At 34.6% G+C, this 17146-nt stretch overlaps 1 protein-coding gene across 7 annotated transcripts in view; it reads left to right on the top strand.

Annotated features, from left to right (window-relative positions):
• Window positions 1–17146, top strand: part of kug (FAT atypical cadherin kugelei) — a 651494-nt gene that overhangs the window by 182596 nt on the left and 451752 nt on the right. For all 7 annotated transcript variants that reach the window (XM_073986279.1, XM_073986278.1, XM_073986280.1 and 4 more), the window contains 6 exons: window positions 2136–4731; window positions 4795–4901; window positions 4967–5174; window positions 14822–14883; window positions 14950–15105; window positions 15158–15524. In XM_073986279.1, the coding sequence (XP_073842380.1) occupies window positions 2136–4731; window positions 4795–4901; window positions 4967–5174; window positions 14822–14883; window positions 14950–15105; window positions 15158–15524 (3496 nt within the window). The remainder of the gene's footprint in view (window positions 1–2135; window positions 4732–4794; window positions 4902–4966; window positions 5175–14821; window positions 14884–14949; window positions 15106–15157; window positions 15525–17146) is intronic.

Raw genomic sequence — 17146 nt, 5'->3', positions numbered from 1 at the left:
GTAAATGGTACAAAATTTGGTACCTTTTGGTATTTGCTATGTGGTACAGAATTTTGTACAATTTGTGATTTTGTAAAGGGGTAGAAATGGCATTTTTAAATTTGAAATTCGTTATTGGACTTGAAATTCGGTATTAGATTAGTAATTGTTGTTTAGAGTGGAGGTAGGGAGGAGGTTTTGAAAATTCGTACTTATTTATACCAAAAGTACTATAATTGGTTTCAGGGGAACATATAAAGCTGGAAAAGTGAATTGCGGTTGGGGTATATGTTGAATATAAGGAAGTACGTTTTGAAACATTTAATTATGTGTACGAAAAGTTTGGTAACATGTTGGTACCAAAACCATTTTGGTATTGTGTAAACGGTTAAAGTGAGAAATACCTACTATATGGGAAAGAAAAGTACTAAGTGGTACTAAATTTGGTGTTGGGTGTAGGAACAAAGCTTGGATTATATAATTTGGACAAAAAATACGAAATAGAAAATATTTGTTATGAAGATCACTCTGAAATTTGAAATAAAGTTCGGAGTTTGATAAATTGTACTGAATATTGTTCCATTGATTTTATGTTTCTAAATAATGTACTGGAATTATGTAGTCAGACGTAAAGTATCTTTTCAAAAAATGTTATTTGTTTTTTGTATGATAATTTGGAAACGTGGTCCAATGCGACAATTTTGTTAACTACAAGGTTTTCGCCTGATAATAAAAAGGCCTAAATTGAAATGTATCAAAGCATTTACCGTTATATACGGTTGACACACCCGTGCACATTAAGTCAAATTTTTTTAAAATAGTTTTTTCTAACCTTTCATGCCACAAGTTCCGAATTGAAAAATGTGCATAAAATCTTCAAAATACTCTAAGTCTTCAAAATATCTCTTCTAATAAAAGTGGATTGAAGTAGACATTTTTAAATTAAGCTTTTTATATCCTCTGAGTATTCCAGGTCCAAATGTAAAGAAAATTGGACAGTATAGATTTGTTCTATTTTTAAAATACACTAAGTCGAGGGGTACCGTTATATGGGGATATATTCCGAAAATTTCACGAACCTATTCGGGTTCTTGGCGAAACCGCTGAAGCTACAACCTTGAATTGTGAATGTGCGCTATATTGTTGTGAAGGGGTGATATAAAGTTTAGTGTTTGGAAATTCGTATTGGGAGGGAATGCTGTGTTAGTGAAGGAGTAAAACCAGAAGTCAAGTCTGAAATTTGCAATATGAGTCGCTGTTGGTGTATATCTGTGATATGAGGTAGTAGTTTTGGAAATCCGAAATAAAAATGGTAACAGTGTAGGGGTGCGATACGGCAGATATTTTTTTTTGGAATTAAAGGAATTAAATCAATTAAATGTTGGTATTAAAAATGGGTTTTTGTACAACCGAATAGGGATAGGTAAGTCGACTTTCGGTTAATCGATTAATCGACTTTTTGCAGTCAAAAATCTAAAAATCGTAGTCGACTTTTGTCTGGAGGGAAAATCGCATAATCGATTATCTTGTGATCGATTTTCGAGTTTGCCCATAGATTGTGGACTTGGCGGTTTTACACTTTTGGCGGTTTTACAGTTTCAAAAGAAAACTCGAAAATCGACGAATAGTCGATTATAATCGATTTTCTGCGGTTATGAAAAAGTCGAAAGTCGAGTTTTAAGACAACTGAAATAATCGCAAGACCGAAAAATCGCATTTTTAGTTTTAGACCAAAATCGAAAAATCGATTATTGCTTTGCATTACCTATCCCTACAACCGAATCGTCAGTGTTCATATTAAATATTGTTCATATATATTTTAGTCTGTATATATTGTGTCAGTTTGACTACTCTGAATAAATTATTTTATTGCAGTCGATGTCGTTATAGTTGAAAGACCATTATGCATTTATGGAATTGGTTCAAATGTTGAAGAGAAGATGCGATATTTCTCGAATTCTTCTCAGCATCTATGCAAATCGCTTAAATGCTGAAGAAAAGATCGGATCTTTTACGACTTCGTTTGAAACAAAGCAACAATTCCGCTAGGAATGTAATGGTGTTGGAATTGGCCACTGAATTAATTATTTTGCAGGAATTGCAAAGTACATAAATAAAGTTTTATAACGATTTCCACATTTCTATTCTAATTTTAGACAAATCTACACTCCCCAGATTTATACATTAAAACCGTCTCTAGTATAGTGGTACACGATGGTATCGATGTGGACAAGAACATATTTGGAATCGTTCGAGTTTCTGACAAGGACAGTGGTAGACATGGCGAAATCAATGATGTTTTGATTGTAAATGGCGATCCAGATGGAATATTTACGATAACGCGCTCGAAAGCTCTTGATGAATATTACATTCAATTAAGGAAACTGGTTGTACTTTCAAATTCGACAAATAATTATAATTTAACTTTAAGAGCTGAAGACAAAGGGATTCCAAAAAGACATACAACTGAAAATGTATCTATTACAATATACGTTGACAAACAAAATGCACCAGTTTTTACTAAACAATTGTATGAAGTAACCATTCCAGAAACTGCTCCAATCAATATGCCAGTCATTCGCTTAAAAGTGAGCGACCCCATATTCGGAAAGAACGCATTGGTTTTCCTTGAAATTGTGGGGGGAAATGAAGGCGGAGAATTTAAGATCAACCCAGACACAGGTATGCTGTATACACAGAAATATTTAGATGCAGAAAAAACTGCATTTTATACGCTGACTGTTTCTGCCATAGACCAAGCTAATTTGGGAGTTCGAAAACAATCATCAGCGAAAGTGAAAATAAATATTTTGGATGTCAACGATAATGACCCAATTTTTGATCAGAAAAATGTGACGGTATACGTAAATGAGAACGAAAAGGCAGGAACTTATGTAACGAAAGTACAGGCAAGAGACAAAGACACTGGAGAGAATGCATTTATTTCGTATAGTATTGCAAATGTATATGATATACCCTTCGAAATCGACCATTTTACCGGAATAATACGAACAACAACTTTAATAGATTATGAGGTAATGAGAAGATCGTATAAACTTAAAGTGAGAGCATCGGATTGGGGCTTGCCATACAGAAGACAAACCGAAATGGATGTAATTGTTAATATAAATGATATTAACGATAATAGACCGCAGTTCGAACGTGTCGATTGCGCCGGAGAAGTGTTTCGTCAGGCTCCAGTTGGAACAGATGTGTTTACATTATCGGCTATAGATTTTGATGTCGGTGACTACATAACTTATCGTTTAATATCTGGCAATGAAGACGGCTGCTTTAATATGGATTCAATCACGGGAGTAATTACAATTGGTTGCGATCTTAACGATATACGAATCTCTCATCGTCATATTAACGTATCTGCTACAGACGGAACGCATTTTTCAGATGAAATGACGATTAAAATAACACTTTTAAGCATCAACCAATTAGACGCGATCAAAAATGTTGATTTTAATGGTTTTAGCAGTTTTGAGTGTCATGAAACAGGGGTGGCAAAAAAATTGGCTGATATATTAGCTGCATCGGAAAAGAACAACATGAAAACAAATTTTGAATTGGAAACACATGACTACTTTACACGAATAAACATATATAGGCAAAATGTACACAAACCGGAATTTATTGACTTTCCATTAGAACTGAATGTGAATGAGAGTCTTCCTTTAGGCGATACGATCACATGGTTCAAAGCGAAAGATCGCGACTTAGGATACAATGGTAAACTGATTTTTGGAATTTCCGATGGTGATTTCGAATCCGTATTTAGAGTTGATCCCGACAGTGGAGAGTTGCAACTAATTGGATATTTGGACAGAGAGCGACAGGAAGAGTACGTCTTGAACATAACAGTGTGCGATCTTGGACAGCCTTCCAAATGTGATTCTAAAATGCTAACCGTTAATATATTAGATGTAAATGACAATCCACCCATATTCCAACGACCCATAACCAGACTTCATCTTCCTGAAAATATAAAAAATGGAAGTAAAGTATTTTGCTTAAATGCAACGGATGCAGATGCTACTAGAAATGCTCAGATTTCATATGGAATTAAGTCTGAAACTACAAACTTTGGAATAAATTCCACCACGGGCTGTTTATTTATAATAAACATGCTTGATCGGGAAAGGCAAAGCGAATATGAACTACAAATATATGCCAAGGACGGTGGTGTTCCACCACTTTCGGCTGATGCTATTATATCAGTTATAGTAGATGACGTAAATGACAATGCTCCAGTATTTGGTATACAAGAAATCATTTTCAAAGTGAGAGAAGATATTCCAAGGGGCACAGTTATTGCTAAAATAGAAGCAAACGATTTCGATGTCGGTATAAATTCGGAAATTTTATTTTCCATTAAGGATGATGCCACGAATGGAACTCTCTTTAAAATAGATAAATACAGCGGTGTTATACAGACACTGAATTACTTAGATTATGAGACTCAGCAAATCTACAATTTAGTGGTTAGCGCAATAGATTGTGGGACACCATCATTATCTTCAGATATGCCTGTTGTTATAGAGATAATTGACGTCAATGAGAATCGTTATGCTCCAGAATTTGATGACTTTGTTTACATTGCAAAAATTAAGGAGAATGTACCTAAAGGAACCATTGTACGAAACGTAACGGCGAGAGATCTAGATGCTAATGGTCCAGAATCAGAAATATCATATTATATACGCGGCGGAGATGGAGTCGGCATTTTTTCTGTTACGGAAAAAGGTACAGACAATAACATTTGGTAGTAGACGTTTTAAGTAATTTATTTTTCTGAAATTCTTGAAGGATCCATTCGCACTCTCTCTCATTTGGATGCGGAAACAAAGGATTTTTACTGGATTACTGTTTGTGCTCAGGACCAAGCCATAGTGCCTTTATTCAGTTGTACAGAGGTAAACATTTGTAATAAAAATCCATTAAAAATAAAAATGTATATATATGTATATATAATCCGCAGATTTATATCGAAGTTGAGGATGTGAATGACAATGTTCCTATAACGTCTCAACCAGTATATTATCCATTTATTTCTGAAGGAAGTAATGCACATACTCTTATAATAAAGTTGAATGCTACAGATGATGATATTGACAAAACGTCAAAAATATCTTACAAGATAGTATCCGGAAATCCTGAAGGATTTTTTGAAATCGACAAAGTAACAGGTAAGAAATATATGGCCGACTTCCGAAACGTCATAAAACTGTTTTGTTTCAATTATTGCTCGTGCATTGTAAAAGTATTTTATTTATTTTGTGATTTGATATGGAAATGGATGCTTAAGATATTTACAGACATTAACAAAGCAATTGACGTTACGGAAACCAGCCTATGTATAACTTATTTAATTCGCCAGCAAATTTATGTTAATTTGTTTCCTTATGAAATTAGGGACCTGTACCCGGATTTTCGGGTCAAATAACCGGTTACGTCCCCCAAGAATATCTACCTCTGAAAAAATAAAAAATCGGCAGTTTTTACTAAATTAGAGTTAGGCCAAATAAACATATTTTTTTCTTTATAATTAATATGGGAATCTCAGTTGTTATACTTATCCGATCACACGATGGATTGAAACAGCCTTTTTATTAAGGTTAAAAAAATAATCTAATGTGTTTATTAAATGTTAAATAATATTAAGTGGGGTATGTAATAAAATGACTTGCTTAAATGTAGTAAAATAAACTGAATCGAATAGAAAGATAGAGCTTCTGTTTTGCTTTCGACCGACGTTGCGCGACGTTGAATGCACATCTACTTGGTTTGACTTCTATGCTTGCACGGTTCGCCGTCGTCGTTTACACTCGATATACGGTTTGAATACTTCTTGAGCACTAATTTGTGGTGGTTGTTTGTTGTGCTGTGTTAGGCCTAATGTTCCCTCTTCCTACAACTCGGTCATCCTGCAATAAGGTATGTCGTCATCACTTAATTTCAATTTCAATCTTGTATGGTCTTAAATATCTGGGTTCGAGCTTGAGGCCTCCGCAAAACTGCGTTCGTTTAATTGCTACAAAGTCGTTCTCGTTGTACTGATTCGCTGGTTAACGCATTCTTTTAAAAATACTCCTATTTTCTTTGTGAATGGTTAGAATTTGTTGCTTTGCAGAATTTCGTATAGATTCTCTTTGTTCATCGTATATAACAATAAGTTATTGATCGAGTAGTTCCTTTAAACGTAAGTCTTCTTTATTTCACATTTTCGTTGCAATTAGCTTTTGATGTGGTGTTGTATCCACTCTTTGCTGGTATATTGAGTTTATAAGTGGTTGTACTGCAAATACATGCTTAAACCATTTAGATGGATCGTTAATACTTAATTTTGATTGTACGAATACTATTATATTGTTCAGTCTTTGATATGAACTATGTTTTCGTCTTCACAATATGTTCTGAATTCATCACTCGGAAATAGCGTCTTTGGTACAAGTCGTTTTTGTGGGGTACAACCAGCAAAATTTAGCAAAACTATCGATTTTTTTTTTTTGTATTTTTACACTACTTCGACGAGTGTCCTCTATTTCCACAATTAAAGCATAAAATGTTTTTGTCACTTTTAACATTCGATTTCTCGGCAGAATGTTTTGTCTCGTTAGTGTATCTGTATTTAAACCACAATGTTTCATATCATTTAACTTTTTCTTTAAATTTCGTATAAAATTGTTTTGTTCGAAATAGAGTCTTTAATACCGTGATACAATATTGAATTAAAGCACTGTCCACTATAGAATCAAGAGATGCTAATTCTTTCATATGTAGGAAATATTCATATACATTTTAGATCTTGTTCTTTTTTCTATCACTGAGTAGTTTGTGTAACTGAGCACTGTTTATGGATGATCCGAAATTGCACAAAATAACCTTTTTAGTTTGTTCCACGTAGTGTTCCTCTTTCACTTGAAATAAATAATTGATGTCAACTGCAACAGATTTTTTTTTTTGCCAGCAGCAAAATTTTATCCACGTCATTTTGCTTAAAGTAAATTTGCGTTGGGGAACAAGCAATTAGAAGGTGGTACACTAAAATATTGTGCATAATTGCTGATACGAAGTATAATAAAGTTGCGGGCACATAATCTGGTGGTGCTAAAAACACACCATTATCCTTGCAAGGCTCTCAGCACCCAAGGGGGGCAATAACTAATTTGGCCCAACAATTTCTTCATTAACAGAAAAGCTTGGTCGTCTATACATCCTGTTGATTTTTACAAGTAATTGATTGTAATTGATTGTGATGCTACTCATAAACGCAACCACGTTGTGTCAATTGTCGCCATTTTGTTTTGTTGGAGTTTGCCAATAAGAGAAACTTAATACGGCAGAAATCACCAAACAAAATTCTCGTTAATACGCCTGTTAAGGACAGTTCGTGGCTTCTAATTAAAAGAATACTAAATTAAAATTGTTCCACCCAACCATATAGTATCCATTCTGGTCCACCATCATAGGCCCATCGGATCGTTTATACCCACCTACAACAACCAGCCATTCATCAGTCACCACCAGTCATCATCTGTCACCGGTCATCATCTGCCACCAATCGAAGCTTCTTTGGAGAAGTTATCCATCAAGTTTTTCCTTCTTTTTGTTTAGTGATATTTTACCCACGTATTTGCTTGTGGCAATGAAAGTAGAAAATATCACCTTTCCAACGATGTAAAGTAGGTAGTTGTATGTGGTAAAACGAATATATCGCAGCAGTGAGTGTTTTTTACCACAACCCAAAATGCATGTCTCTTAAGAAAAATTAGTGGAGACGTCAACATAATAATGTCTGTAATTATATTAAAATGAACAAGTTTTCAATAAAATTGTTGTTGTGATGGTAGATAATATTCAAAAGAACACATTAGGAAAAGAAATTATTAAGAAATTATTGTGGAAAATTGGGCTTTGTCAATTATTTTTAGCTCGAAATTCTAAAATATTTTAAAAATATACTTCAAAGACTAATTAATAAAAATAACTTTAATACAAATGAGTTTTTATGCGATTTTAGGCTATATTGGGCCTAGTTTAAAGCACGTGCGTTTGTGGCATGCCGACAATTAGGATATCGTTACCGACTATAGACAATATCTAATTTATTTAAGCAACATATTTAAATTTTCTTACTTTTTGATGACAAAAAAAGCAAAAAACTATTGACCTTTCAAATAATTACGTTTATGTTATAAACACCTAAAAAAGAAATCTTGACTGAATTCCAAATGATAACAAAATCTTAAAATTTTTTTCGGGGGTAGTTATGGGTTTTGTTTTGCGTAAGCTGCAACTATTGTTTCATAGTGTTATGAGATATGTTTTCTGTGTTAAACGTCGTGATCATATTTCTCCTTATGTGAAAGAGTTTCTTGGCTGCACGTTTGAAAATTTTTTGAGTTTGCGGTCTATGTTATTCTTCTATAAGGTTTTTAAGTTGAAGACCCCTTTATGTGTGTTGAGTCTGTTCACGTTTTCTCGTTCTGAGAGGAACAAACAGATAATTGTTCCGCAGTTGACACCTTTTTTGGAAAAATCGTTTTATGTTAGAATTTCGCGTGTTTATAACAATCTGCCACCATGTCTCAAGACATTTAATTCCTCCTTAAAATGTTACAAGAATAAATTATGTGCTCATTTTAATCGTAATCAAATACAGCGTTCATAAATGTTGTCTTAGTTTGTAATGATATATTGTTGCATAGCTGATTCTATTAATGATTATTTTGTTATATATTTTCATTTCTTAATTTATATGCTTTTGCTTTTATTTATGTTTAATTCTATTCATGATATGCTAAGAAATATTGTTAGATATAAGTATCTGAGAGTAGTTATTGTATAGCTGTTTTTGGAACCGCTCATGGCCCTATGGGCTAGGTTACTGTGTTTGTCAAATAAAAATTAAATTAAATTAAAAAATTAAAATTATTTAATTTTTAAAAGCAATGGATTAAAACAAGCATTATTTAATTTAATCTAGATACAGTTTTATGTTAGAACTTCAAGAGGGTGATTGCCCTAAAATTTGTTTTTCCTTTTGAGCTCAATAGGTAAAGTAAATACTTATACTTTATAGGGTAGAACATATAAATGTTTCCTTTTTTTACCTCTTTCATAATTTTGTAATAATTACACTGTGCTACACGAAAAATTTGCAGGGGTTCTGATGAATAAATTCAGTTTTGTGGGAGTCCATGGAAGACGAAAATATCTTTGGTTTCTTTGGGTCACTACGTTTTTTGATTTTTCATTTCATTTCATTTCATTTATTTCATACATAGTAATGCATAAGCTAAACATAGCCAACATAATTTACATTACAATATACTTAACCATTTAAATAGCAACTACTATAACAATATTAAATTCGTAATACAAAATTAATTATAAACCTAAAAACAATGCAAAAGGCATAAATAGTGGTTCCCCAAATGCATAAGTAATATCAGAATGATTATTACAACGTAATAAAAAATTCAATGAATTTTATCTTATATGAATTTTATCTTATATTATAATGGTAAATGTAATGAAAAACTGTTTTTCTTGGATTTTCAACTTTAAACAGGCATAACTTATTTTTTCACAACGGATTTCTACAGCTTGTTTTTTCTTTGTAAGGGGATCATAATGTCTTTCCAACAAGCCATTGATTGTAACTTGAATTTTTCTACTTAATAATTACGCGCAAGGTACCAATCTTTTATAAAAGAAAGTATACAAAAAACCAGAAAGTTAAAAGAAAAAAATGACAAAACTCATCTATTTTTCAACCGATTTTATAGGTTTTTCGCATTTTGGAAAGCTAACCAAATTTTCTTCTTGCTAAAAGTAAATAATTACACTGTGTGGTATCTTCTAAGCCGCCAGTTTTTTAATGCGTTTTTGTCACACTTAAACCACTATATCTTAGCCATTTGTTAACCGATTTGTTCGAAAGACATTATTCCCCACTTTCAAGGAAAAAATTTGCTGTAGAAATCCGATGTGGAAAAAATAAGTTATGCCCGTTTGAAATTGAAAATCCAAGAAACCCCGTTTTTCACTATATTTACCGTTATAAAATCAAAAAACGAAGTGACCCATGGACTCCCACAAAATCGAATTTATGCATCAGAGCCCCTGCAACAATTTTTTGTCGAATTTTGTATCACAGTGTTATTATTAAAATATGAAATAATGACCTGTTTATGATTTGTATGAATCTTTTTTGTTCATAAATGATGATAATTCTTTTTAAGGCTACGAAACCTATAATACGAGGGTCACTAAAAATCCTTCTGGACTAGGCAACACGCAGAGTCGCCAGGCGTCATTTGACATTTTTTGGGAAAGTTTAACAGTTTTTAGCCTAAGTCTACTCAGAACAGTTTGACACACGACCATGTGTTGGGTTGTTTACAGTGGCTTGATTGAGACACCTCCAAAACATGGTTTTTGAACGCTTTTACAGCATCTACTGGCGATTGCTGCGATTTTTTTAGGTTCATACGCAGAGTTTCATGATTCGTCACCTTGATCCAGCTTATAAGCGTCTCTTGACGCACCGTCTTTGAAGCACCGCAAAGTTTTTCGAAATTTCTTGCACCGACCAACACGGGATCCGACGAGAAAACCCTAATTTTGGCGCCAAGCGTTCATGCAATATCAAATGTTAGTTGGTGGAATAAATGCCCAAGGATGCCTCTATCGCACGGTACATAACATGGCGATCTTGCATTATCCGTTCACGCACAGCTTAATTTTTCTAGCACAACGACAACTTTTCAACGCCCTCATGAACTTCGTTTTCTTTGGTGAGTGTCGGTCACGATTGAATCCATTAAACCAGTTTTTCTTAGTGCTATAGGATGGTCCTTTATCGACATACAAAGATTTAATTTGTATTGATTTAAATTCGAAAGTTGTGAAAAATTATAGGACGAAAATGTTCACCAGTAAATTCACTTTTTTATGGAAAGTGATTTTTTTAAGTCACTGTAAACAACGCAACACATTGTCGAGTGTGAAACTATCCTGAGTGGCGACACTGCTTGTTGCCTAGGCCAGAAGGATTTTAGTGACCCTCGTAAATAGAATAATCTGAAATCCAATGCTTTAAAATGATTTGTGTCTAACTAATCAATAATAAAAATAGGTAAAACAACTTTTTAAGTTAAACGGTTTTATGTTAAACATACATTGCAATGTTTAAGATAAATGTACTAAAAACCAAAAAATAATAAAATAGACACAGTCGTGGGAATTATAAACATATGCATAGACTAGACTAAAACAAAACCGTGGGGCACGTCAATTGTCTACAATCGTTGATTAAAATGATTGTTTTGTAATGTTACACTATAATTAAGCAGTTGTTCAACCGACAACGATGGACGTGTGATAAGTAGGGCTAGAATGTGGAAACAAGCTAGCAAGTTCGATTATAAGCGAGTTTTAGGTTTCATAGTGGTGAGCGAGTAGTACTTTGTCGATTAAAGACAAACTACGAGCAGTGAAACGATTCCAGCCATCAGTGTGAATGTCCAACGATAAACTAGTTAAAACATCTCTTTTATTTACATGGAGTGTATAACTATTGGAATTTCCATGAGCAAGAAAATAGTAAGTAATATACTCGCCGTCTGCGGGCCAACTGCCTAACGACGAATTAAACGATTCTTCTATCGCACATTAAGTCGATAATTTGTAGACAATTGACCTGCCCCACGGTTTTATATTAGTCTAGCCTATGCATATGTTTATAATTCCCACGACTGTGTCTATTTTATTATTGTTTGGTTTTTAGTACATGTATCTTAAACATTGCAATGTATGTTTAACATAAAACCGTTTAACTGTTTAATTCATTTAGTGCTTCATTATTGCAAGGTTTCTTGCCCGTTAGTTTATTGCAGTCCAATTCCTCTATACGTAGTCCCTGCAAAGATCTTACTCTACTAAGAGTCACGTAGGCTTGACCTTCTTCAAACAGTTTCGCACCTAAGTATGCGACTGCGTGATCCACAGTGCTGCCCTGCATTTTATGTATTATTCTTCAGGCGTTTCTGACGCTATCATCCGTGTGTATCGCTCACGTTGCTTTGTTAACCTGGCTTCATATTCTTCAGGCGTTTCTGACGCCGTCATTTGTGTATATCGCTGACGTTGCTTTTTTAACCTGGCCTCATATTGCTCAGGTGTTTTTGACTCTAATTGTTCCCGTCGTTTCTGTAATCGACTATTTCTATCACCTTCACTTTCTTTAGCTCGTTTTGCTTTATACTTTTCTTTCGCTTTTTGAAGCCTTCGTTTACGTTGTGTTGCAGTTTCTGTTTTATTTGTGTTTGTATTTTTTATATTTTTTTACCATTTTGTTCCCACGAGTAATGGACATTTAAACGGTCGACCCCCCCAGAGGTCCAATAAAGGGGCAAGGCTATGTACAACAAGATTCGCCTGAGTCTTGAGGGGAAAACGCTAACGACATATCATTTTTATCCACCCTAATGCCATACAGTTCTCGGCGCGTTTTAACCTTTCACCTTAACTTGGGTGGTGTACCGCTAACCCTAACGCCACACAGTCCTCAACACGATAAAAAATCTTGACTTGGGTGGTGGATTCAGGCTGGATTAATCAGATACCTAAATTACAGAGTCAATTTCTAAATTTAAATCTTAATTATACGCCATTTAGTGGCTGCGCCCATCTTAAATATTGAGGTTGTATAGTGCACTGTATTCTTCTTGTCAAGCCCTTTTATTTGATATCCATATTGGTGGGATTGATAAAAAATTGTTATCAGTCATTTGGTAGCGGCGGCCATCTTAGATTTCAATTTTGCATAGTAAATTGTATTCTACTTATTGAGACCTTTCATTTGATACCCATGTTGATGGGATTGATGAAACCTAAGTTATCCGCCATTTTGTAGAGGCCGCCATCTTGGATTTTAATTTTATATAGTACATTGTATTCTACTGGTTGAGCACTTTCATTTGATTCCCATATTGACGGGATTGATAAAACCTACGTTATCCGCTATTTTGAAGCGGCCGCCATCTTGGATTTCAATTTTTTATAGTATATTGTATTCTGCTTGTTGAGCCCTTTCATTTGATACCCATATTGATGGGATTGATAAAACCTACGTTATCCTCCATTTTGTAGCGGCGGCCATCTTGGATTTATAATGATAATGAATAAACATAATTGTATTGTCACCAAAATCCAAAGTGTATACAAAATTTCAGATTAATCGGTTGACAGGAAGAGGGTGAAATTTGAATTACTAAATTTGACCCAAGAATAAATAAAACAAACTAAATAAAACCATTTAAAAAGGTAACGTAAGGTGATATGACCGAGTTGTAATCGTGGGAGTTCTCATGAATAATGAAACTCAAAAGGGGATTCTCCTTTCAGAATCCAGTGGGAGGACAATTAGGGATCCAAAACACCAGGGATTCCCAGCGACAACAACAACTACCCAAGGGGCAATAACGACGACCATCATTTGATTTTCCTTGTATGTGAAAGTATGTGATCGGTTAATAGTGCCACAGTTGTACGCCAGAGAGTGGTCGATTGAGCTGACCCGGAACGAATCAACAATTTAGATGAGCCATTAAACGACCGAGAGTGGTCGATTGAGCTGACCCGGAACGAATAAACAATTTAGATGAGGCATGAAACCAGTCTCCCTCTTTATCGGTGTTGCAACAAATGGCGCCCAACGTAAAGCACTTTTCGTGTTTCTGCAACGAACTTTTTTGGTCAATTTCTTCTCGTAAGCATTGAGTTTTTGTGCACTTCGAGAAATTCAATCGTGTACAGAATAAGTTGGCATATCAACTTTTCGCAGAGGGAAAATAATCCGTATGGTCGTAAAGCACTGCATTTATAGCAGTCTTTATATTTTTGCGACGGAGTTATTAAATTAGAAGTTCATAATACTAATGACATTGAAGATGTACATAGTCATCTTTTGATCGCAGAGAAACCTACTGTTTGTTTTATAATTTTTAATACTATTTATGGTTTATGGCAATGTAAAATATTCTACACACAGTTTTGAATATAGCAATAATTATTAGATGGCCTGTTCCCGTACTTTATAAAGTGGTAAAAGTCGTAAAAATTGTAAAAGTCGTAAACGATTTTCATATAAATTTTGTGTACGGGAACGCAAAATGTGTAAAAGTGGTAAAAATTGTAAAAACTTTTTAGTTCTGGAACAGAGCTAGAGTTGTGTAGTTCCGGAACGAACCAGTTCCAGGGTACTATTCCGGACAAGGAACTATTGGAACTATATCCGGCTCTTTCATTTATAAAGTTCCTTTAGTTCATATAGTTCCAGCCGTGCATATAATTCCTTTCATTTATATAATTCATTTTCTTTATTTAATTCCACACTCACTTCGATCTTTCACGTTCGGTTCCTTCATTATTCAGATTCGGCCACATTTTTAAATAAACGTAAATCACTTCCTCGTTACATCGATGTAATTTATTTATTTTTTGTCAATTCATCGACCAAAAGATGAAAACAAAAAGAAAAAGTTTCGTTAAAGTACTTCACTCTCGGAACTATTTGCAATGAAGGAAATAAAAAGAACGAGGAACGAGAAAGATTCAATGAACTATATCGGTCTCGGAACTATTTGGAACGAAGGAAATAGAAAGACCGATTAAAGAGAAAGATTCATTGAACTATATCTCTCGGAACTATTTGGAACTATATTAAGGAACTAGTTCCTTTTGGCAAAAGGAACTAGAAATATCGATCCGCTCCAGGAACTATATTGCCCAACTCTAATTATTATTATCTCAATACATTTCTTAGGCGAACTTGTCACAACTGAAAGGAAACTTGATCGGGAGAACCAAGCTGAACATATCTTAGAGGTAAGATATTTTTACTGTATTATATCTTTTACTATTTATTAACTTAATGATTTGATGTGGTTTTAGGTTCGAATATCAGATGATGGTACCCCATCTTTATATTCAACGACCCGTGTAGTTGTTACCGTCGAAGATATAAACGACAACAATCCACAATTTGAGCAACGTTTCTACAAAGTCCAAGCTCCGTCTACGTCTGGTATAAATACTTCTATTTTTCAGGTAAACTTCTTTATTTTTTAACATTCTCATTAGTAACATCATATTTCAACAGATTCTTGCTACTGACAATGATGCCGGGGAAAACGGAAGAATATCTTATGCCATTAAATCAGGCAAAGGTAGAAACAAATTTCGAATTGATGTCGATACGGGTTTAATATATGCAATTAAACCATTAGAAGTAGATAGTGAATATGAATTGATTATAAAGGCAGAAGACCACGGAGTTCCAAAAAGAAGTCAAACAGCCAGATTAAATGTGTTGGTGGTGCCAATCTTAAACGTATCCAATGTCCCACCCAGTATAAGAACAATAAATAGTTTAGTGGAAGTCACAGAAAGTGACAAAGCCGGATTTTTGGTCACTCTTATACAAGCCACTGACGAAGACAGTGAACATCTTTGGTATAACATAAGTGGTAAGTATGGAATCTGTTTTAAAAGATTAAAGAGGATTAACACGGGGTTCATTTGTCAGGAATTATATTTTATTAAAACACAAACATTTATTGATTTAATTCATATTAAAGGAAACACAAAAAAGATAAAATAAATATGTGATGTGAAAACTTAAAAGAATGTTAATTAGAATGCGCGTGTGCGCTACGACGTTTATGCAACAACTGACTGCATTTCAGCACATCGTTAAATTAACTCGATACTGCATCGATACCAATCGTCCTTGATTGAAACGTCTTCATGAAATTCGTCTTCGACATTTTCATCTTCGTTGGGTGGTAAGATGCACCATCGTTTTAATTTATCGGATGCTTGAATAGATTTAAAATGACGTTGTTTTCGGTTAGAGCCGGGTAAATCTTCAATAACATATCGATGGTTCTGTAGAACTAGCGTTATAATAAAATAACCTTTGTATAGAGGTTATAGTTTTCTAGAATGTGCAGTCGCTGCAGGTTCGTTTTCAATTAAAACTAGATCGCCTTCCTTATATCGTGTTGGCTTCGCATGTCGTTGATCATATTGTTGCTTTTCAATGTGTCGTTGCCGGTTAATTCGAATAGCTGCGTCGTCTCGGATTTGCTGTATTCGTTCTTCATCAAATGTGTCGCTGTTGTGTAACGCTAATACCATTTTATTTTGAAGTATATCTCTCGGTTGACAAGCCAATAATAGTCCTTGTGGTGCACAACCAGTAGTTTTACTTTTCAACGTATTTATTGACCATTGAATACGTCGTATTTGCTCGTTCCATCGTTTGTCTTCTTTCGTTGCTGGTAGAAGCATTCCGAGTATTGTACGATTCTTTCTTTCGGCGTGACCTTTCGCTCTCGGTGTTCTTACTGCATTGAGAATATGTTTAATATCGTTGTCGTGACAAAACAGTTTGAAATCATTGGATGTAAATGAAGTCCCTCGGTCTGTTATAATTCGTGTTGGTACTCCAAAATATTCGCTGACTTCATTTAAAACGTTGATGACGTACTTCGTTGCTGTGCTCCTTACCGCTCTGACTATTGTGAATTTTGTGAAAGCGTCCACAATGACTAAAATATGTTCGTTCTGCTTAGAGCTTTTAGGAAACGGTTCTAAGTAGTCCATATGCCCAGTATGAAATAGAATTGGCGTTATGTCGTTGAAGTGGTATTCTCCTTCGCGTTTTCCACCAACGTGTTTGTTGTATGCGCAATCGGTACATGACTTAATATACGACTTTACAAAGTTTCGCATTCGGGGAAACCAGTCCATGTATCGTATTTTCGAGTCCTAAATGACCAGCGTTACCATGTTGTTCTTGGACTAATTTCCAGCGTATTGCTTTTGGGACTACCCACAAAAGTTTATCTTTAATTCTCCGAAACAGTCTGCCATTTTTGATTTCGTATTCTCTGCATAACGTTTTGTCTTTTGCGTTGACTCCGTCGACCAACTTTCTTCAAACTTCAATCCTACGGCAGCGGGTTCTTACGTACCGGATTGACCCGAAACCAAAAGTGTTTCGGCCAGCGGCTGCCAACCCAGCATTATATGCTGCTACAACAACAACAACCAACTTTCTTATTATCTCGTCCTGAAGTTGCGC

Source organism: Musca autumnalis, unplaced genomic scaffold (assembly GCF_047663935.1).
Source record: "Musca autumnalis isolate F117 unplaced genomic scaffold, ASM4766393v1 scaffold_4, whole genome shotgun sequence".
Classification (NCBI taxonomy): Eukaryota; Metazoa; Arthropoda; class Insecta; order Diptera; family Muscidae; genus Musca; species Musca autumnalis.
This window is presented reverse-complemented; position numbering and strand designations above follow the sequence as displayed.